The following is a 24,612-nucleotide window of genomic DNA, read 5'->3' as shown; positions in this document are numbered from 1 at the left end:
GTGCCTCATCATTGGTGCTCCGGGGGGGGGAATAGTGCCCCATCAATGGTGGTACGTGCTGACGTGAAGAGCGGAGGAGAGGGGCGGGACGTCTCCGGTCACATGAGTGCCAGTATGAGAAAGGTATACAGCAGCGCCAGCTTGTACACAGGGGATTGGATTGTAACACTCGGATGGAGGCAGGACTGAAAGGCAGGGAGGAAGGTGTGTGCCGTTAGCAGACCAACTAATCGATAATGAAAATCGTTGTCAATGATTTTCATTATCGATTATTCGTTTCAGCCCTAGCGCTCACTTCATGGTCCCAGAATAGACAGGCGAGGAACCTGAATATTTGGTGCTCTGGCCCGAACAGAATGCAGATTGATACAGATGTGCAAGTTGCCGGCTCTCCTTTTCTAAGTCTTTAGCTACAGAATAGTGTAGAACAGTTTAGTTTACATAGCCAGGCTATGACAAAGACTATTTGCTGAAAACATGTAAACTGTTCTTCACTATTCTGTAGCTAACTTTGATACAGATTTTCAAGTTGCCGGCTCTCCTCGTCTATCTGCCTTTTAGTCAGCTGGTGGCAGGTGATCTCAAACTTTTTAATCCTTTTTCTCTTGTCATCTTTTGGCTTCTTAAAATAAATCTCTCACAACTGCTGGTGAGTATAGGCACATAGTTCAAAACTAGGCGCTGTCATGTGCCAGCTGTTGAGCACATACACTACATCACTTATTATATAAATATATAGTTGGACACTTTCCAGAGACAGACAAATTCCTCACAATCCCTGGTAATAGCTAAAAGTAGGGAAAGAGACAAGGCTCTCTCAGAAAGTTATGGGATTTTTGTTTGGCGGTCGTGTGACTGTTATTAAGGTGAGCACCAAAAACAACAATTAATATAAAAAGATATAAATTTATTAAGGGATACAAATTGGGACCTGAATTGATGATTGATACATGAAATCTGATGCGTAGGTATGTAGGGGTAGCCAACATGTTTTTCGCAAAATGCTTCATCGGGGCACTGCATACATCTATGATTTCATCTAAGAGATAATATGACAATCTGAAAATTGGTGAAAAATATATAAAATAATAACCTCCCAGCCTCCAAGTCAATAGCAAATGAACCCAAAGGCTTTGAAGATAAAACCCTTACCTGCTAAAGTAGATAGTGTAGCAAGATGCGTGTGTCGGCGTCGGCTTCTTGCCGACACACGCATCTTGCTTTCAGTGGTGTAGCGCGCTACACACCTCTGCCGGGTTGCTACCCAGGGACTCACTATAACCTACACTATCTACCTTAGCAGGTAAGGGTTTTATCTTCAAAGCCCTTTGGGTTCATTTGCTGATGACTTGGAGGCTGGAGGTTATTATTTTATATATTTTTCACTGATTTTATATTCTGCTTTACGTCTTTGTATCTTCCCTATTTCTATGGTTGGTTTATTATACACAGGGGGGATCTGGCATTTGATTATGCATCCCATTACTGTCATACCGACCCCAGGGTAAGCACTATATGAGATTTATTGTCTCAGTATTCATACCATATATACTACATAAATTACTTTACTTTATCCTTCCTCCTGACCCTCAATTTGGAAGTTTTACCAACCTAATCATAATAAATATAAGGAACAAAAATAAGACATTATTTTAATGTGTACAAGTACCAAAACCCTCACTACTGTGCTTACCCTTTACTATAGTATTTCCCTGCTTAGATTAAGAGTAACAAAATGCTAACTCTCATATTTTGGTGTTATTACCCTTATTTATCCAATACTACTATTACTTTTATAATGCAATTTTCAGATTGTCATATTATCTCAACCTCGGCAATCACACATGATCCAATCTCCCCATCGACCATCCTGTTTGGATCTGACTTCCATTGGGAATTAGCCCCAGTCAGTGCTCCCATGATGAGTGAATGGTCTGTGCAATGTTGCGTTCTAGTCATTCATTTTATAGACCAGGTGAGCATATGTAGTTTGTTGTCATTATACAAAATGTACTGTAATTAGACAATTCCTTATTATTATTATTATTATACTAATGACATGTCTTTTGTAACTTAGATGAAATCATAGATGTATGTAGTGCCCCGATGAAGCATTTTGTGAACCATGTTGGCTACCCCTGCATACCTGCGCATCTGATTTCATGTATCAAGCATCAATTCAAGGTCCCAATATGTATTAAGGATGTGTTGTTTTTATCTGATATGCCTTAATAAATTTATATCTTTTTATACTAATTGTTTTTGGTGCTCACCTTAATAACAGTCACATGACCTCCAAACAAAAATCCCATAACTTTCTGAGAGAGCCTTGTGTCTTTCCCTCATTTTTAACTACTTCACTTTAGGGAGCCATAGACTTATAGATTTCTCTCTTTCAACCTGTGGGTTAAACAAAAGAAATCTATTTTATTATTTAATCCCATGCTAGGGACACCCACAGCTTGAATTTTTGACCAATTCAAGCAGGAATCAGCCACAAATGTAAGCAGTGTATGACCAGTTTTACCTTCACTCTGTTCCCAGAAATAAAGGTAAACGATATCTTTTTGGACAATGGTTGCTTTATACATTGTTTTAATTGTTACATTACCTCAAACTCTTTCTGTCACAAAAATTTTAAAGGAAACCTGTGCTGTGTGTAGACTGCAATCCTTCACATGAGTAGTGGCTTCAAGTAAACACCACTTTCCTCCTTTTTATATAATTTATTTCTTGATGCATTTAAATGTGATTTTTTTTTTTTTTTTTTTTTGCTGTATGATTGCTCAAATCTTATCTCCTTTTTTTTCCTGCAGGTGTGCTTCCAGAATGTTTGCAGAATGGTACAGATAATATGTCTGACCTTGAACAACAAGAGATGAGACTGCTATCTGAAGCATTAAGGTAAATGGTTATTTCTATTTGTGTGGTAAAACAGGAAGCAAAGTCAGTGGTGAATGGCAAGTTTAATCCCTGCAAAGGGCATTGCCTGATAGTGTGTTTCAGAAATATTTTGGCATATCCATTTGATTGTAGATGTTTTGACAGAGTGCATAGGTATATGTATGAACTGGCATTTCTACCTTTTTATAAGGCAGCTTTCAGTGCCGTTTTCCCATGTGCTCAATCTTCTAGGTTGAGTGACCTAGGTGTCATACAACCCAGAAGTCTGGGGATGTTTTATAGCAAGCAAGGTACTGTGGGGAACAGCTTTGTATTGAGTAGCTGAATGACCGCTACAGTGTGGTCGCACATTGCCAGGAGGGCATCCTATATCGTCCTCCCGTGATCATGCTTCTTGCGCGCCACCTGCGGCGCACATCTGCAGGCATCTATGATTGCTGTGACCTTGAGAGACAGCTGATCACAGATCGTGGTAAAGATGGTAAAGAGACAATCACAGTGGCTCTTTACCATGTGATCAATGTGTCCAATCACAGCTGATCACCATGTAAACAGGATTTGCCGGTTGTCGGTATTCCTCTCCTCGCGCTGATAGCGTGAGAGGAGAGACGATAACCGGCAAATCCACACGGGACATCTATACCGATAATCAGGGCACTGATCATCAGTGCGGCCCTAACAGTCCCCACCAGTGCTGCCAATCAGTGCTGCCTCATCGGCGCACATCAGTGAAGGTGAAAAATTTACTTTTTTTACAAAATTTTATAACAAACTAAAAAAAAAATCTTCCTTTTTTTTCGGTCTCTTTTTCATTTGTTTAACAAAAAAAATAAAAAACCCAGTGGCGATTAAATACCACCAAAATAAAGCTCTGTTTCAAAAAAACAGAGTGTACAGTGTTGCAATTGGCCTGGGCAGGAAGGGGGTAAAAGTGCCCAGTAGGCAAGTGGTAATGTGTAGGAAGAATCGTTCAATCTTTTGTGTTTTTTAACTGTGAAAGTTTTAGTAAGGGGAAGTAATATATGTAAAATATGTTTTTCTACCTTTCAGAATATCAAGAGAGGAATATGAGCTTGAACAGTTGCACAGGAAAGTAAGTAAAGTCTCAAGTAAAATAATTAAAAAAATTAGGAGAAACATTAGAGGTTTTTGTCATTTTATCGTATTGTTTTCAGGAAAGAAATGCAGCCAACTTAGTAGAAAATCCCCCCAAAACTTCCATTTCCGCTGCAGTCACAACTTCACAGAAAGGTAATAATATACAAATGTAGTTTACCATGTCTGAATAAAAAAATGATATTTTAAGTTTAACTCTGAGAGATGATGGGTATAACTTGTACAAAACAATAAAGGTATACAATGATTATTTCTACATCTGGTGGATTATTCATTGCACTGGGCAAGAATCACATCTATATTAGTACTGTGTGACTGTAGTAGTCACCCTCAGTTGACAGACAGTGGGGAGCACGGTCATTTATTTTGGTTGGATTTTTCTCAGTGATTGCTATTGTCCGTGTCCGTGTGTGTGTGTGTGTGTGTGTGTGTGTGTGTGTGTGTGTGTGTGTGTGTGTGTGTGTGTGTATGTATGTATGTATGTATGTATGTATATGTATATATATATATATATATATATATATATATATATATATATATATATATATTCATATATTCTAAGTAAATTATAAATACTTTTCGAAATAGAAGTGTTTAATAGTTTCCATTTTTTATTTGATAAAAAAAAAGTAAATGAAGAGAAATCTAAATCAAATCAATATTTGGTGTGACCACCCTTTGCCTTCAAAACAGCATCAATTCTTCTAGGTACACTTTTGCACAGTTTTTGAAGGAACTCGGCAGGTAGGTTGTTTCAAACATCTTGGAGAACTAACAACAGATGTTCTGTGGATGTGGGCTACCTAAAATCCTTCTTTCTCTTTATGTAATCCCAAACAGATTTGATTATGTTGAGGTCAGGGCTCTGTGGGGGCCAAACCATCACTTCCAGCACTCCTTGTTCTTCTTTATGCTGAAGATAGTTCTTAATGACATTGGTTGTATGTTTGGGGTCATTGTCCTGCTACAGAATACATTTGGGGCCAATCACACGCCTCCCTGATGGTATGGCATGATGCATAAGTATCTGCCTATATTTCTCAGCCTGGAGGGCACTATTGATTCTGACCAAATCTTCAACTCCATTTACAGAAATGCAGCCCTAAACTTGCAGGGAACCTTCACTATGCTTCATTGCTGTACCGCTGTCCAGCCCTCCGCTAACAAACTATCTTTTGCGACAGCCAAATATTTCAACATTTGAATCATCAGTCCAGAGCACCTTCTGCCGCTTTTCTGCACTCCAGTTTCTATATTTCCATGCATAGTTGAGTCACTTAACCTTCTTTCCGTGTCCATGGTGGGCATTGAAGGGCGATCATGAGGCATTTAAATGCCACATCAACACAGGGTATTGACGCACATGTGTGAACAAGCCCTTAGGGTGGCAGAATGTGGCCAGTGGGAAGAAAAAATATCCAATATTTGGTGTCGGTGGGAAAAATAGTGCAACATTTTTGACATCAAGGATTTGTGACCCATTGTTGGTGTCAGTGGATGTAATAGTTCTCCATTGTTCGTGTCAGTGGGTGGGACAATGCCCCATCATTAATGTCAGTAGGAGGAACAGTGTCCAAAAGGCTGGTTAAAAGCTTGGCTACTCTAGATATTCTCTCAAGTGCCCAGTATTAAGTATACTTTTTATATACAATACTTGTAATTTTTCAATGTCATCTGAGGCGGATTTATTAAAAAAATTGAGAAGGTTTGCACAATAACATTTTCAATTATCCAATAGAGTGAATGGAAAATCTCCTGTATACTTATTTCTTCCGCACATTATTGATAATTGAAATGAATCTTCACGCATTTTATTGTATAAATTCTCAAATTATTTAGTAAATCCACATCTGTATATATTCCTCAGCAGTGTTTGATATACTCTAAATCTACTCATCAGCTTTCAGACTTTGTCTACTAGATAGTCTGCAGATATTTATCAGTAATAATGTGTAACATATTTAAATTGCTGTAAATGACTGTGATTTGCATATTTACCTTAGCCTTAATGAGTAAAGATCCATGTGTGTCTTTTAAACCATATTGCAAGGAATCCCTCTCCAAAGCTACAAACAAACTTAAATTGTACAGACATTAGAGACCATTTGAATGTGTAAGCATAATTCAACCCTCTCGCAATGTCACTTGGCCCAAGCTTAGCTTTGAGCTGGTGGGAGAGGGGCAGTTTTTTTTTTTTTTTTTTTTTTTTTTTTTTTTTTACAAATAACGTGGTGATTTATTTGAAAAGATAGAAACATACATGATATACATATAATATCATTACAGTTATACAATATGTAGGATCAACAAAAGGGTGTAGTTTGATTAAATGTCACATACAAGTCATATATTCTGCATTGTGATATTGAAGAATGCATAGTGAGTGCAAGTACATGCATAACTCAGATACAGAGTTTGTAGATATACTTATGCCCCGTACACACGGTCGGATTTTCCGACGGAAAATGTGTGATAGGACCTTGTTGTCGGAAATTCCGACCGTGTGTAGGCTCCATCACACATTTTCCATCGGATTTTCCGACACACAAAGTTTGAGAGCAGGATATAAAATTTTCCGACAACAAAATCCGTTGTCGGAAATTCCGATTGTGTGTACACAAATCCGACGGACAAAGTGACACGCATGCTCAGAATAAATAAAGAGATGAAAGCTATTGGCCACTGCCCCGTTTATAGTCCCAACGTACGTGTTTTACATCACCGCGTTCAGAACGATCGGATTTTCTGACAACTTTGTGTGACCGTGTGTATGCAAGACAAGTTTGAGCCAACATCCGTCGGAAAAAATCCTAGGATTTTGTTGTCGGAATGTCCGAACAAAGTCCGACCGTGTGTACGGGGCATACGAGAAAAGCCAGACTACGAGGGGTCATTAGATATATCAATGCATGTGGCTGCATTTTGTAGCCACGTATCCCAAATCTTGCCATATTTAGCAGGGCATCCCCTGTGAACATAGATCTCTTTTTTTATATGGCAAGACCTGGTTGATTGCTGAAATCCATTTCTGAAGCGTTGGTGGTGTGATTTGCAGCCATTTGCTTGCTATGAGTAACCTAGCTATGAACAATACCTCCTGGAGGAATATTTTGTGAAATTTATCCGAATCTGGGTCAGGAAATATTCCCAGCAAGCATTGTTTAGGACACAGCGTCAAGGGGGATCCCATCTCATCGTGTATGAATTTAACAATGTGGGACCAATAATCCTGTATTGCTGGGCATGCCCAGAGAAGGTGAAAGTGCTAACAGGGCTATCACATCTAGGGCATAGTGGATTATGGTCAGGTTTATATTTAGCCAATCTGCTAGGGGTTAGATATGATCTGTGCATAATGTAGAGTTGTGTAAGGCGATTAGATATTTTAGAGGACACCTTTTTATTAGTACTCAATGCATCTTCCCATTCATCGTCCTCCAACTCCCCCACATCCCGGGCCCATTGTTCTTTCAGGTTATATGCTAAAGTTGTTGCGGAGGTTCGGAGTAGAGAGTTATAGAACACCGATATAAGTTTGCGGGAGTCTTGACTTGTTATGATACACAGAACATCAAGGTGTTCTACATTATGGTAGGGAATTGAGACATAAATGTTAGCCCTTCTGTCAGAACATTGAACTGGAATGGGGGGGTATGTACATGGCTAGTATTAGAAGGTCTAAGCCGTTTACCTTGGCATGTAAGAATAAGAACCTGCCTTGGGGGTCAGATCTAAGCGTCAGTAGTACAAATTGCACCGTTTTTGCCACCAGAATAGCCACACCCCTAGAGTTTGTAGTATAAGGGGCTTGATATAGCCAATCCACCCATGGCTTTTTTAGTGAGATGAGTCTCTACCAATACCATAATCCCTGCATGCTGTGCCTTAAGGTAGGACAGGACTGCATTACGCTTGGGTCTAGCTCTGAGGCCACGTACATTCCATGTAATACATTTTATATCAGGCATGTTAATAGGGCATAGGCATCTAGTGTCCTAGTATCCCGAGCCCGTGCGCCCGTCCCGCATACCCCTCCCATGTTTAGGGGGACATGCAGGACCGCCCACGAAAACCCAGGACTGCCAGGGCAGGATATTACAGCATAAGCCACCAGAATTGCGGCATGTCACCAGCACAGGATGGCTCGGCGTATTGTATACCATCCACGCCATCATGCAACAATAACCACCAATAAGTTTGTACACATCAGATATGTATTGAGCATTAAAACAAAAAAAAAAACACCACGTAATTAAACTTAAAACAAAAACTAACACTCTGGCGTATCCGTCAAGACAGCACACCGAGTATATATCGGGTGTAGTCAGCTGAGTCCGGACAGGCCAGGGAAACCAAACTTGAGTCAAACAATACACGTTGCAATCATTAGTAAGGATAGCGGGGCCCAGAGGGGCACCCGCAGCTAGGGGGACGATTAGCTGCTGAAGAACATACAACAGTACAGAGAGCATGACATCTGTTCTTAGAACACCAGGATAACGTATACAAGGGGATCGGAAGGATATAAAAGTTCGAGGCCATGTCACAGATGCCATGTCGGTCGTCAGCTTGCCATTAAAGCTAGAAAGTCAGGGCTATAGAAAGCAAGTCCAGCACCATGGGATCGATGTGCGGCCTAGAGGGGGAACAGCCAAGGATGGGAAAAACAATAATAAAAGGGCTATGATCGAGCAGGACAATTTGGGTTATAAGGGCCAAAAGTGAACCGCACAGTACCTTCAGGGTATTTTGGTCCAGGTTGTTCTAGGAGATTTCGAGGAAATTGAGTGTCCTCACGCACATCCACAGAGAGTAGCCGAATCATCAAGCGGGTTCCTGAGCTGGTGCCGCTTTGTTTTCAAGCCAGGAAAAAACAGCTTCTGGTGTATCAAAAAAGTGTGCCCGGTCCTCTCCGACGACGCGAAGCCTTGCTGGGAATAGCATCGCATAGGAGTAGTGACGAATCCTCAGTTGCCATTTAGCTCTGGTAAATCGTGCCCTTTTTTTCTGGACCTCAGCTAAGAAGTCAGGAAATACCTTGATCTTGCCGTTTTTGGAGGGAATATTACCCTTTGTTCTGGTGAGGCAGAGAACCATATCTCTATCGCGGAAATTGAGCATTTTGGCTATGAATGTTTGGGGTGGTGTCCCCTGAGGGGGAGGTTTAGCAGCCAGCCTGTGTGCCCTTTACCTAATGCTGAATGTCGGGCCCGTGTGTATGTCGGTCTGTCCAACAGATGCTTGTGGCCACTACTGAGGAAACCCCCCCCAAAAAAACAAATGTTAGTACAAGTGTTCTTCTTGGCTAAACGTCTGAAAATGCTCATTGCCTAAAACAAACTTGTAACTTGTTTGGATCAGACAGAGTAACAGATTTTCTCGATAGCATGCTCCACCAGTAGTCACACAGCTCGCCTCTCTGGGCTCTCCCTGCGCTGCCTGAGCCTGCCTCGCTGTCACTTCACTTACGGGGGAGGAGTGGGGCGAAAGCCCGAGGGCTTTCACACTGGGACACTGCGCTGGCAAGACGTTAAAAAAAAATTCCTGCAAGCAGCATCTTTGGGGCAGTGGAGGAGCAGTGTACCCCCCCTGCCCATGGAAATGAATGGGCACCGCTGCTGATGCACCTTTGGCAGTGGCCCTACAGGGGTGCATTTTAACCCTTTCTTCGGTCGCTAGTGGGGGGTTAAAAGCACCCCCCACTAGTGGCCGAATAGCGCCGCTAAAACTAGCGGCGCTTTACCGCTAACTCTGCCTGCAGATCAGTGTGAAAGGGCTCTAATAGAGAATCCAGTTTTGGGTACGATTATTGTAAAAGTATACTGAGGTTTTCATCTTACATCGGTTTTCTTAATGTCACCATTTGTTTATGTATGTGAGACTCTAAGATTTTCCCTTTTGCTTTCCAGCAGAAACCGTGTACTTAGAATCCAAAAAACAGCCAATAAAAATAGAAGAGCGCCCTTACAATCCTTCAGCTACTCATATTACAGAGCTGAGTAGCTCAGAAGCGGCTCAAGCTTGGATGGAGCAAGCAAGAAAAGAGGCTGGCATACAGGGCTCTGTCGCTGTAAGTAACATTTTCAATGAGTAAACCTGACCTACCCTAAAAGTAAAAATGGTGCTGTATCACAAGCACCTTGTTCTGATAGCAAATATTTTTTATTTAACACAAAGCGACAATGTTCTAAGACCAATGCAGCTCCAGCCTCCACAACTTCAGAGCTCATCTACATTTACTGCAAGCAATCCAAAAGAAGGTGCCGTCAACAGCTTTATTGATCCAGATGGTTCAAGTATATCCCCACCAGTATCCTCATAATCTGACACATTTCACATGCTGACAGGGATTTTTAATTAGAATAACAAACATGTTCTACTTGCCTGCTCTATGCAGTGGTTTTGCACAGAGTGGCCCCAATCCTCCTCTTCCTTTTATGTGTCCCCATAGCAAGCTGTTTGCTATGGGGACAAATGGTGCATGCTAGCTCCCGATCTTTGTGTCTATGGAGCCGCGCTCCATAGACTTACACAGTGGGACTTAGACCTGTCCCCACTTCCTCTTCAGTGCATTGCTTGACATAAGCAGGAGCCAATATCTCCTGCTGCTGCTCAAATGCTGTGTGAAGAGAAAGAAAGGGAAGAAAAGAGTGAAATCTCCTCCTTCAGGAACATTCAGTGCTCAACCGGACACTGCATTATATCACGTGACTGCTGTATACCGATCATCTAAAAAGGTATATAGCGGTATTATTTTAATGAAAAAACCCCCACATTTATAGGTTGTGGGTACTGCAGGGGTACGGATGTACTAATGTTATATTCATTTGTTTAGTAACACTTTAAGGTTTACCAGCATTGTGCATTATACTTAAAAATGATTATATCCATGCAAAAAAGTCTGAGCCTTTAGTACTACTTTAATGTAAAAAAGATTTATATACCCCCCCCCCCCCCACTTCACCTTCAACTAGAGTTGCTGAGCTCTCAACATCTGCAGCATCTCTTCTTGACTCACTCCTTGAGTCTGGGGCAGCAGTGAAGAGGAGAGTAAAAAGGCAACATGAAAAGGATATTAATACTAGGGATGCACCAATAAAAAAAAAAAATTAACACTGAGTACGTGTGCTGATACCTTTTTTTTTTTTTTTTTTTTTTTTTTTGTAGGGTAGTTGAGGGTGGGGTGGGATAGGGGTTGAGGGCTGTGGTGGTTGGGATGCAGCTTCTCATGCAGGTGGATCATCTGGATCTGGGTGCCTGGGACCAGCTGAGCACTGCTGATACATCTGGTCCTGCTCCTTCCTCCTGGGCAACTGGGGCTAGGGGGAACTTAGTGGGGGGCCAGAGATAGAGTGGGCGGGGACTCCAAAATTCTGTGTATCAATGAGCAAATCCTCCGCTGTACAGCTATTTTTTAAAGAACTTCTCCAGGTCAGTGGGTGCCGGGGGACAGAAAGTGGACTATTTAATCACTTTCGGGTTTAGGCAGATTAATCTGCAGCAGCCCTTCTGACCAGCCCCAAAGTACTGATATAGAAAAGGCCGGGCTTCAATGTACTTGTGTGGAGCATGAAAGCTGGTGGGAGCGGAGGAGGCGGCAGGGAGGGGAATCCCACAGACAGCTGAAATGTCATTGGTTGTTAAAGGTGCGGCGACCCCGCTCCTTAACCACGAATAATTGCTGGCATACTTTACATTTGAACTGTTAGTGAGGAAATCCTGCTGACAGCTGAAAGAACCAAGCCAGAAGGTTTCGGGTATTGGAGCATTTGCACGAGTACTGATACCCGTGCAAATGCTTAGTATCTGTATTGGTGCAACCCTAATTAATACTCAAGTAAGAAATTAAGTCCAGGCTTATTTTGCAGAAAAGCCCCTTGCTGAGGGGAGACCCCCTGAATTGGTGTAAGAGTACTCAAGAGAAATCCATGCCATCAGAGTGCATCTTCTCTGCTGTAGGTAACATAGTTTGTAAAAAAAAACCAAAAAACCCCACAGACTTTCTCCTCACGATCGCTGTTCCAGGGGCTCTGCAGTTTGTGTGTAATGTTTTTGTCACTAAATTATTTAAAATAAAAGGCAAAATGGCATACTGAGGTTTTTATCTGATTAATCAAAACAATAACCAGTGAACTTATTATGAAAATGATCGTTGGTTGCAGCCCTAGTTATTAGCCTCCTGTGTGGGCATAAAAGGTGGAGCTTATTTTCGATTTTTTTTTTTTTTTTCTTAAACTAGAACCTGATAAAAGAGATGTTTATTAATTTTCTGTCCAGAGCCTGTCCCAGGTAGAAAAGGAACAACTTAGAGAACGTGCTGAATACCTGAAGCAGAGAAGAGCTGAACTTTTATCAAGGAAGTTGGATTCCAAGAAAAAGCCACACATCCCTGAAGAGTGTAAAGAAAAGGCACAATGTTCCAGCCAGGTAACTTGCTCAGAACACTAGTTTATGGAATCGCCAAATTATCTAAGCTCAAAGTGTGTAGGGATAGTATCAGGGATTATTTAAACTACAATACTGGCAATACGAGTTGCCATAGTCTCTAAGACCTCTCCAAATACAAACCTATTTTCTCTTTGGATTGCAGTCATGAAGAACACTATAAAATTTGTATAATTTTGGTATGATTGGAATATAAATGCTAACCACAGAGTAATAATGCAGTGAGTCCCTCTGGTTAGGGGGAAATATCCCATAAATGTTTAATGCATAATGTCCCTGCTAAGTGGAATAAACAAAAAAAAAAAAAAAGAGACCCACGACCCCAAAGGTACTCCCCTTGAGAAAGCCCTAGAACACACTTACTAAGACATGAAAGTCACAACAAATCTCTGGATTTAGGTCCGGTGTGACACTGTTGGAACGGAGGCTAATTGCAGGAAATATCTCAAAGGCTTGGGAGCCCAATGTGACGGTGCAGGGATCCAGGAAAAAATACTCTGTGGTCAGGCTAGACCCATCGGACGTCAACAAAAGCATGTTGGTACAGGACCCTAAAACTCATGAAAGCACAGAGTTGTGAATGCACCCCTACAGTATTAGGGCTCGTTTACACTTGCTTCAAAATGTGGTAATTGGACAGGCTTTTTTAAAGCACTCTGAATGCCAATCAAAGCACCGGTCACTAAATAAAATGGTTAGCTTACAGTCCTGTTTACACATTGTGTTTGCTTTGCTTCAAAAATGATACCCCATGTTGCTTTCTTGGTGCTTCAAAGCATCTTGAAAGCCTCCATAGAAGTCTATGATAAAGCTCACTTACAGCACCTGCAGCTTTTGAGAGGCTTTTATTCAGCTTTGGCATCGCTTTGTTTTGGAGGTATTGCAGGTATGAGATATCCCAGGATGCACTGAGAAACCAACAAGCGAACCGGACCATAATTAGGAGTCACTTCTGGTTCATGTGTATGTATTGTGGGAGTGTCTGGTGCAGACGTCACATCTGGTGTGCAGCGTGGAGCTGCAGGAAGGTGAGCGCGGGGTCTGGACTGAAACGGAGCAACTAGCAGACAGCATCCCGCACACGTGGTGTGCAACATGGGAACGCTATAGTGGAATGTGAGAGGGGAACCGAGAGTGAGGAGGATCAGCAAACCAAAGGATCAGCAGAACTAGGGAGGGTTACTACTTAGTGGGGGATCAGCAGAACTAGGGAGGGTTACTACTTAGTGGAAGATCAGCAGAACTGGGGATTACTACTCAGTGGGGCATCATAAGAGCTCGGGGTAATACTGAGCAGGGGATCTGCTGAACGAGGGTACTAATGAGCTGGGGAGCTGCTAATTGTGGGGATACTACTGAGCTGGGGTTCTACTTTACAACAAATCGCAAATCAACACACAGCATTTGCCAAGTCTTAAAGTGTAAAATCAGTCTGTGTATGCAGTAAAGTATGCTTGTTATACTCACTACGAAACCTAAGGGCTTAATCCTTTGCATTGTGTAAAAAGGCTGTCATCTCTGATCCTCCCCTTCTTCCACTGTCCCCAATCCATCTCCTGATAGTACAGAGCCTTGGGGAGAACTCTGCACATGCTCAGTTTAGTGTTTTTTTTTTTTTTTTTCTTGGGAGGGTGCATGTGATCAGCACAGGGCCAATCAGCACTGTCCATAGAGAGGGTCAGGAGTCCTGCAGCCTCATAGGACAGTTAAAGTGGAATGAAAACTCCTCCTACAACCTTTAAGCATACAATGATAGACGTCATAAGACTACTATATACTCCTGATTAAAAAAAAGGTATTTAGCAGTTTATATTAACTAAAATAATTGTGTTTCTGTGTACTGTGGGAGACTAGATATTGTGAATGCAAAGTCCTGGGTTTAGTAACACTTTAAAGCTTCAAAAAAGCACCAGGAAGCATAATCAAAGCATTAAAAGCACATCCAACAAGCATGTTGACGCGGTAGGTGCTTTAATGGGTATTAAAGTCGAAGCAAGTGTAAATGAGTCCTTAGAGATCAATACGAATCGCCTGATAGGAGTAACAGTGCTTACCCAGTAGTGCTGGGGGATCCGGTTCACACCTTAGCTGTTTGGGGGTGTCATCTCTACCAATCTGAATTGATAGAGAAGTTTTTACATGAAGGTGGACAGCACCATATCTATCTACATACAGTGGATATAAAAAGTCTACACACCCCTGTTAAAATGTCAGGTTTCTGTGATGTAAAAAAATGATACAAAGATAAATCATTTCAGGACTTTTCCCACCTTTAATGGGACCTATAAACTGTACAACAATTGAACAACAGAGTTGTTTCTTGACCATCCTGTAAAAAGGGGTCAAACAGCTCTGGTGAGTGGCCATCTTCATATTGAGCACTCGTGGTGGAAGATGTAGAAGTTTTATCTCAGAGCATTCCATTTTGGTGTTGGGATTTATTCACTTATGGACTTTATGCTTGCTTATTTTCTCATTTACGTGCACATTTGAGTATGATGCAGTGTTTTCTTTGTGATAATTTTTTTTACATGAACATGTATAGCGCCTTATTCTTTATTTTGTAATTTCGCACAGTTCCAGTGATTCGTTCACTTTTAAGGGGGCAGCTGTTTGTTTTTTTATATGTTCTCACCCCCAGAAGGCGCCATTTTTTTGGTACACATTTTTTTCAATTGAACAAACTGAAATCTTTTAGGTGGAGGGAAGTAAAACTAAAAAACTAAAATATGGTTGCATAATACTTTGTTGAAGCACCTTTTGATTTTATTACATCACTCAATTTTTTGGGTAGGAGTCTATCAGCATGGCACATCTTGACTTGGCAATATTTGCCCACTCTTTGCAAAAACACTCCAAATCTGTCAGATTGCGACAACCTCTCCTGTGCACAGCCCTCTTCAGATCACACCACAGATTTTCAATCGGATTCATGGCTGGGCCATTCCAAAACTTTATTCTTCTTCTGGTGAAGTCATTCCTTTGTTGATTTGGATGTATGTTTTGGGTCGTTGTCATGCTGAAAGATGAAGTTCCTCTTCATATTCAGCTTTCTAGCAGAAGCCTAAGGCCCCTTTCACACGGGCAGACCGTACAGGTCCGCCTGTCAGTTTTTTTAGGTGGGCCTGAACAGACGCTCCATACAGGTCTATGGAGCGACGGATGTCAGTGTTGACATGTCTGCTGACATCCGATCCGCTAAAGCGTGACGGAGGAAAACCCTACTTTTCCATCCGTTATCGGATCGGGTGAAAACGGACTCTACGGTCAGTCTTCATCCGATCCCACTTAGAGGAGAGCGGCGCTCTGACAGGTCTGCCCCCGCACAGTGTGCAGAGACAGACCTGTCATCTGCCTGCTCAGCAGGGATCGACGGAGCGATCCCCCACTGAGCCCGTACACGGACACGTCCGTGTGAAAGGGCCCTTAAGGTTTTGTGCCAATATTGACTGGTATTTTTTTTTTTTAACAAGAAAATATATTGACTGGTATTTGAATCTGTTCATAATTCCCTCTACCTTGACTAAGGCCCCTGTTCTAGCTGAAGAAAAACGGACCCAAAGCATGATGCTGCCACCACCACCATGCTTCACGGTGGGTATGGTGTTCTTTTGGTGATGTGCAGTGTTGTTTTTGCACCAAACATATCTTTTGGAATTATGGCCAAAAAGTTAAACCTTGGTTTCATCAGACCATAACACATTTTCCCACATGCTTTTGGAAACTTCAGATGTGGTTTTGCAAAATTTAGCCGGGCTTGGATGTTTTTCTTCGTAAGAAAAGACTTCTATCTTGCCACTCTACCCCATAGCCCAGACATATGAAGAACATGGGAGATTGTTGTCACATGTACCACACAGCCAGTACTTACCAGATATTTTTGCAGCTCCTTTAATGTTGCTGTAGGCCTCTTGGCAGCCTCCCTGACCAGTTTTCTTTCCTTTTCATCAATTTTGGAGGGACGTCCAGTTCTTGGTAATGTCACTGTTGTGCCATATTTTCTCCACTTGATGAGGACTGTCTTCACTGTATTCTATGGTATATCTAATGCCTTGGAAATTCTTTTGTACCCTTCTCCTGACTGATACCTATTAACAATGAAATCCCTCTGATGCTTTGGAAGCTCTCTACGGACCATGGCTTTTGTGACTAGGAAAATGCCAGGAAAGACCTACTAGAACAGCTGAACATTATTTGGGGTTAATAAGAGGCACTTTAAATGATGGCAGGTGTGTTCTGACTCCTATTTAACATGATCATGAATGTGATTGCTTAATTCTGAACACAGCTACATCCCCAGTTTTAAGAGGGTGTGAACACTTATGCAACCACCATTAATGTACACACAGCACCCCATATTGACAGAAAAACACAGAATTGTTGACATTTTTGCAGATTTATTAAAAAAGAAAAACTGAAATATCACATGGTCCTAAGTATTCAGACCCTTTGCTCAGTATTTAGTAGAAGCACCTTTTTGATCTAATACAGCCATGAGTCTTTTTGGGAAAGATGCAACAAATTTTTCACACCTAGATTTGGGGATCCTCTCCAGTTCTGTCAGGTTGGATGGTAAACGTTGGTGGACAGCCATTTCTTGGTCTCTCCAGAGATGCTTAATTGGGTTTAAGTCAGGGCTCTGGCTGGGCCATTCAAGAACAGTCACAGAGTTGTTGTGAAGCCACTTCTTCATTATTTTAGCTGTGTGCTTAGGGTCATTGTCTTGTTGGAAGGTAAACCTTCGGCCCAGTCTGAGGTCCTGAGCACTCTGGAGAAGGTTTTCGTCCAGGATATCCCTGTACTTGGCTGCATTCATCTTTCCCTCAATTGCAACCAGTCGTCCTGTCCCTGCAGCTGAAAAACCCCCCCACAGCATGATGCTGCCACCACCATGCTTCACTACCATGCTTCACTGTTGGGACTGTATTGGACAGGTGATGAGCAGTGCCTGGTTTTCTCCACAGAATTTGAATTAAGGACAAAAAGTTCTATCGTGGTCTTGTCAGACCAGAGAATCTTATTTCTCACCATCTTGGAGTCCTTCAGGTGTTTTTTTTTTACCAAACTCCATCCGGGCTTTCATGTGTCTAGCACTGAGAAGAGGCTTCCGTCGGGCCACTCTGCCATAAAGCCCCGACTGTTGGAGGGCTGCAGTGATGGCTGACTTTTCTACAACTTTCTCCCATCTCCCGACTGCATCGCTGGAGCTCAGCCACAGTGATCTTTGGGTTTTTCTTTACTTCTCTCACCAAGGCTCTTCTCCCTCGATAGCTCAGTTTGGCCGGACGGCCAGCTCTAGGAAGGGTTCTGGTCATTCCAAACGTCTTCCATTTAAGGATTATGGAGGCCACTGTGCTCTTAGGAACCTTAAGTGCAGCAGAAATTTCTTTGTAACCTTGGCCATATCTGTGCCTTGCCACAATTCTGTCTCTGAGCTCTTCAGGCAGTTCCTTTGACCTCATGATTCTCATTTGCTCTGACATGCACTGTGAGCTGTAAGGTCTTATATAGACAGGTGTGTGGCTTTCCTAATCAAGTCCAATCAGTATGTGTGGCTTTCCTAATCAAGTATATCAAACACAGCTGGACTCAAATGAAGGTGTAGAACCATCTCAATGATGATCAGAAGAAATGGGCAGCACCTGAGTTAAATATATGTGTGTCACAGCAAAGGGTCTGAATACTTAGGACCATGTGATATTTCATTTTTTTTTTTTTCTTAATAAATCTGCAAAAATGTCAAAAATTCTGTATTCTGTGTTTTTCTGTCAATATGGGGTGCTGTGTAAACATTAATGAGGAAAAAAAAATTTACTTAAATGATTTTAGCAAATGGCTGCAATATAACAAAGAGTGAAAAATTTAAGGGGGCCTGAATACTTTCCGTCCCCACTGTATATAAATATCTTTCTATATATGATGATTATTATTTTTTTTTTTTCTTTATTTTTACAGGAAAAGGAGATGGATGAACAAGAAAAGAAAAACCTACAGAGAAGGAAGCAGTTAGCTGAAAAACTTAAAGAAGAAGTAATTAATAAATAAGCCAGCCACTGCACCACACATTTCTTCCATTAATCTATTGCCAAAGCTAAGCGTCTGTGTATGCAAAAAGTACAAAATATAAGTGCAGCGCAATCACATGTTAAATACAACATAAAAAAAAACCATAAGCAAAATACAACAGCTTGGACTCACTTTGGACACACTTAAGAAGGTGTTAGCAGCAGTCTCTGCCTTTGTTATTAGGCAAACGATAATTATTGGTAGACATTTGCACATATATTTGAGTTGTTGTTTGCGCTGATTATATTTCACCATACAAGTGTGTGTATGTATGTATATATGTGTGTGTGTGACACACATTTTGTATGCCTTAAATAAATAGTCACTGTTGCTGGGAAATATTTCCATGCAGTTAAACATGACCTAGAGTAGCTGTTGTGTGTGCGCACACAGAATGCAGCACCATATTTTGATATAATTGGTACATTTTACTTTTGAGGGGTTCTGTAGTGAAAATATAAACCATCTTAAGATATGAGGGTTAATGTTTATTGCCAGAGGTGTGATTTTACTAATTACTGCCCACTTTCATATTGCTAGTTTGTCATTGGCATTAGCACACCGTTACACATTCAAGAAGGAAATGCTACAATAAAGACATACAGGGAGAATTTGGTCACACAGATGGTGGCCAGTCAGTGAAGTCTGCTCATGAGTTTTTCTTTCACAAAATTTCAGTTTTAAGCAATCCATTCTGTGTAGAAAAAAACAAGCCAGGTTCACACCGGTGCATTGTATCTGGCTTATACACGTGGTTTTAGATGTGCTCCAATTGACTTCTATTAGACTGTGTTTTCTGAAAGCACATCAAAGATGAAGCATGCAGGACTCTCATGTGTTTTCTTGAAAATGCGTGGTTTATTAGAAGTCAATGGGAGCGCACCTAAAACCACATGTGAAAAACATGATACAATTGCACTGCAGCGCACCAATGTGAACCCGGCCTTAAAGCACTGTTCAGGGAAACTTCTAAATACACAATTGAAATGCATATACAGTGTGGGGTCTGCATTAGTATTTATGTCCATCCAGTCTCTAAATTCACACAGAGCAGTCAGGGGTTTTTCCATGCTGCAGTTTAGCAATACAAATTGATTACCACCATGTATCCAGCCTGTGGAGTGCTGGATCATGAAGGGCAGCTGCAGGTTAATGACTTATCATTCTGTCTTGTCAATAAACGTGTTTGCAGCACACCTGATTGGCTCATAGTGCTGCCCCTCCTCTGCCAGTCTAAGTGCTCCTGTAGAAGGTATTAAAAGAGGCTAATGCCAAGTAAAATTCAGGTTCTTAAAGTGGTTGTAAACCCTGTTACACCACTTGTACCTACAGGTAAGCCTATAATAAGGCTTACCTGTAGGTACCTTTTGAATATCTCCTAAACTTAAAGTTTAGGAGATATTCAGTATATTTGCTGCTGCCGACGTCACCAGTGCATGTGCACTGAAGAAACTGGCTGCCATTTGTTCAGGAGTCGTGCTGTGACCAGCGGCTCCCACGCGCATGCGTGGGAGTGACGTCATTGTGGCTCCGGCCAATCACAGCGCCGAAGGAGGGAACCCAGAAGCAATTCTGGTGGAAGATGTCCACTCTGTACTAAGAGGGTTGATGCAGATCCAGGGCATCGTTCTAAGGAAAGTACTTCATAATGCCTTTGTCTTGCAGGGTTTTTTTTGCCCCTGAGGTTTACAACCTCTTTAACACATGTTGAATTTAAAAATAAATGTAATGCTTTTTAAAACCTACTTGCTTTAATTGGTGTTTATTTGTGTTTTTAAATTTTAAAATGATTTTATGTTGGGTGAAACATCCTTCCTATACTTTGTTTTTCTTCTGGCATTTTGCTGATATTCATTGTCAAGTAAAATCATGAGTTGAAATTGTTAAGCCTATTGCAATGTCTGAAGTACAACTATGGTTATGTAGTCAGCTATACGATTCAAAAAAGAAAAAAAGATAGTCGCTCTCATTGTGTTTTTATTTAAAGCAGGACTTCACTCTTTTAGTCAAAACAGACTATTTTTAATCCTTACTGCCGGTTCATACAGGGGCAACACGACTTGCAGGCCGACTCACAGAGGTGACCTGCACACGACTTCAGAAGCGACTTGCAAAACGACTTCTGTATAGAAGTCAATGCAAGTCGCCTGAAGTCGCCCCAAAAATAGTACAGGAACTTTTTTCTAAGTCGGAGCGACTTGCATTGCTCCTATTAGAATGGTTCCGTAGTACAGAACGGGACGCAACTTGTCAGGCGGCCAAGTTGCCCCTGTTTGAACCGGGGCTCAAACTGCTAGCATTATTAAATAGTGAGGAAACTTATATTTACTAGTTTTAAACTTTTTTTTTTTTTTTTTTTTTACATTTCTTCAGTAACTTCCTGATTTCCAGTCCTAGGCTAATGATGTTACACATCCCAAGAGTCTTCAGGAGGGGGGGGTTCTCCGCTAAGCACACCCTCCTGCATGCATGGCTGAGCTAAGGGCAGATGGATAACAGGAATTAAATGCAGCATGAATCACCTGTCCTTGCTCAAGATGGCCATGGCCAGAAGTGCTGGGGGGTGTTTAAATGATTTTTCATGAAAATAAAGAATGGAGACATGGATGGGTTAGTTTGCTTTGAGTATTAAAAAGCATTTTTGGTTTGTGGTGTTCAGATGCAGTGCAGTTCCACTTTAAAGTAAACTATATGTAAAACAACCCATTCAGTTTAAAATAGAAATGAAGGGCAAAACATTTGTGCATACATATAAGAATTGTAAATGCCTATTTTCATAGAAAAGTACCTACCCACATGGGTGAAAAAAGTGCTGCTCGCCCCAAAATATATATAACAAAAAATTGCTCCCAAGGGCTTTCAGGCAGCAGAAGAAATCAGACTGATACGAAAATGTGTATGTATAGAAAAAGGGGTTCTTTCTGGGCAGTAATATTAAGTTGAAAAGTTATTTTCTGCCAGTAAAATGAGGACATCTTTCTGTTTTGAGGTTGTGTATACCAGAGCTCATGTTTTAACGCAGTTATGTTGAATTTTTTAGTATTAATATTAATTTTTTCCTTTTGTTAGAAGTGATCATAGTCTGAAAAGGTTTTCTTTATTTTATATCACAGGATACAGAACAGTTTCAATAAATACTTAGTTGTCGGTCCTCACCCTTACAAGGTGTACATTAGGGCTGCTGAGGATGCTGCCTTTGGCCACAGTGTTTTGCAGGACACTACATAAGCAGGTCTGACCTTTTGATTGTTTTCTCTTCGGGGCTTGTTGCCCTCCCCTAATTTGATTACTTTGGGACATCCCTAATGTAAGGATTTCTTGAAGTTGCTCTGTATCCCATACGGTGTGAAAAAGAAAAAATTATTTTTGTCTTGCCTGTAAACTATCAATTTCTTGGATCACATCACGGACACAGAGATCCCTACCTTTACATTGTTGGTTTATGGCTTACTACTAAACTGAAGCCTTCCTGGCAGAAGAGGGGTTATACCAGAAAGTGGGCTTCCTGTCTTTTTTTTTTTTCCTGCCCGTGTCCACTCACCTATAGGTGGCTCATAAACATGCTGTAAGGATTTCTTGAAACTTCTCTGTGTCTTGTGATATACTCCAAGAAATTGATTTCACAGGCAAGACAAAAATCCAGTTTTCCTTTGCACTTGCAAGTTAGTTACCTGTGCCTTGCAGGAGGATTGACCAAATCCTAACCAGGTATTCATTCCTCCAAAACGGAATGGAAAAGGAGTCTACAGAAAAAAAAAATTGTCCAGTTAGTGGATCCTGCATTTCAGAGTCCACTCAATAGTTTTCCTAAACACTCATTTCCCTAAAAAGATACCTTTGTGCCCCCAAAATCCACAAGATGTGTCATAATTTTGCTCAGATTTTCTGGCATCGGTGGATATCGAGGATTCCTATCTGTACAATAGTCACAAAGCAGCTTGCTCCACTCCTGGCCCTGCTAACATCTCAGGGCTTCCATGTCACATGATACCTGGACGAACTACTGCTAAAGATCCCTCAGCCAGTCTTTTTCGCCATGGTCCCATCATCAACTATTCAGAGGACAATTCGGTTCTTTCAAACTTTTGGATGGATGATGATCTTCAGGCAATGGGAGAGCTGGAGAGCAGACTTCTTGAAGTATTTGGGGCTGATCCTAGACACAGCCCAGGAAAAAAGGTATCTTCCTCAGGAATAGATTTCTTTTGAGAGTATAGTTATCTGGCTCTCAGGTCCACTAGACATCCCTGGACTCGTTTCTGCATGAAGGTTTTGGCCTCATGGTAGTCTCCATCCCATCAAGGTGGTTGGCTTTTGCTCAGTTCCACTCCAGACCTTTGCAGCTCAGCATTCTCATGATGTTGGGACAAGCAGATCCTTTCTCTGGATCACCTTCTACTGCTGTCCAGTCAGGCAAAGATCTACTTGTTATGGTAGAATTCCAACTCAGCTCTAAAAAAAAAAAAAGAAAAAACTCTTTCCTTCCCTCACCTTGGAAGGTTGTAATGACCAACGCAAACCTCTGGGATAGATCTACTATTCCCTAACTGTCCAGGGAACTTGGTCCCCACACAAAATGAGACACCCCATCAACATTCTGGAACTGAGAGCCATAAGACTGCCATTCCTACACTGGAACCCTCTCCTGCATGGTCACCTAGTAAATGAGCGGTTGGACAATGCCATTTGCTGCTACCTTCATAAACCACCGGGGGAGGAAACCAAACGCTGGGCAACCCTGAAGGAAGGCAGCCTGATTCTTGGGCAGAGGACCATGTTCCAACTTTCTTTGTTATCTTCATCCCAGGAGTGAAAAATTGACAAGTGGACTTTCTGAGTCAGTGTTAATTTTAGTCTTAGGACTAAAATGGCATTTTAGTCGTATTTAGTCGACTAAATCTCCAGTACATTTCAGTAATTGCAATTTAGTTTTAGTCATAGTCTTGACTAAAATGGCGTTTTAATCACATTTTAGTTTTACACTGGCAGATCCCCGTTCTTCTGCTCTGTGGAGCGATCAAGGGTGGCCGGCGGACATCGCACTCCGGCGCCGTGAACGCGCCCACCGTATCCATTACACAAAGTTCTATACCGGTATGACAGTTTGCGCAATAGAACCGCCCTACCGCAGTAAAACTGCGCCGACTGGTCGGTAAGTGGTTAAAGTAATTTTAAGCTCCTGAAGAAGCGTATGTCACACAAAACATGTCGAGCAAGATTTTGAGCTGGACATCACCACCCCTCAAATAGCCACCATTGGATACCCAGAAACTACGGATGTTTTCTGTATCCCATATGTGTTGTACTTAATTGGGGGCTCCCTACCTACACGTTAAAGGGTTGATGGTGATACCAGTAAAATTTACTTGAGCCTAATAAGAAAATACAGTGTGATACCCATGTAATATGTTTACATATCTTTTTAAACTTTGTTAAATTTCAATAACTATTATTTTTAAATCTATTTTAAAGGTGTGGTGCCATTAAAGTCCAATTTTTTTCTCTATTCACCCAATATCACTACATGAGGCACAGTATATTCGTCACGGTACCACTCTGCGTTGACATAAATCCTTGAATTATAAGCACTGTGGTTGTGTCTCTGAGACAGCCATGTACCCAAAGATTCCTCCTGGTGAGGACTAATCTACAGCAGATTCCCAATCCACAATGGCTTCCACTTCTTCCCCCTCCACCAGAGGAACATCCTCTGCTCTCCTTCCCCCTCTTTTTGAAGGAGGATGAGAAGTCACCCATGTTTGCAGCCCAACCATGCAAGAACCTCTGAGTAATGACTGCACAGTCAAGCTTTGGCTATAATGAATTCCTCCCTAGATACAATGGAAGAGGACTGCACCCCTGGAACAGTGGAGATACAAGATAATGGCAGGCATTTGGCCTCACCTTTCTGAGGGATAATTAGACCTATATATTCCAGGGGGAACATGCTAATCAGCTGAGAGATATGTTGGGCTTTGAACACTTGTGTAGCAACACCCTCCAAAGAAGACAAGTACCCCTGTACTTGCTGTGCCTAGATGAGCAGGCATCAGGGCAGTCAGCATTGCTTGGAGGCAGGAT

At 41.6% G+C, this 24,612-nt stretch overlaps 1 protein-coding gene across 2 annotated transcripts in view; it reads left to right on the top strand.

Annotated features, from left to right (window-relative positions):
• The window catches only part of CFAP36 (cilia and flagella associated protein 36), a gene marked incomplete in the record, with an annotated part of 46,281 nt that extends 26,005 nt beyond the window's left edge, over window positions 1-20,276 (top strand). The window contains 6 exon segments of one of the 2 annotated variants that reach the window (XM_073628128.1): window positions 2,817-2,904; window positions 3,955-3,997; window positions 4,080-4,155; window positions 9,933-10,090; window positions 12,298-12,447; window positions 18,421-20,276. In XM_073628128.1, the coding sequence (XP_073484229.1) occupies window positions 2,817-2,904; window positions 3,955-3,997; window positions 4,080-4,155; window positions 9,933-10,090; window positions 12,298-12,447; window positions 18,421-18,510 (605 nt within the window). 2 annotated transcript variants of the gene reach the window in all.
• Between the last annotated feature and the right edge of the window lie 4,336 nt (window positions 20,277-24,612).

This window comes from Aquarana catesbeiana, linkage group LG04 (assembly GCF_042186555.1).
Source record: "Aquarana catesbeiana isolate 2022-GZ linkage group LG04, ASM4218655v1, whole genome shotgun sequence".
Classification (NCBI taxonomy): Eukaryota; Metazoa; Chordata; class Amphibia; order Anura; family Ranidae; genus Aquarana; species Aquarana catesbeiana.
Note: the sequence above shows the minus strand (reverse complement) of the source record. Positions and strands in the feature narration are given on the sequence as shown.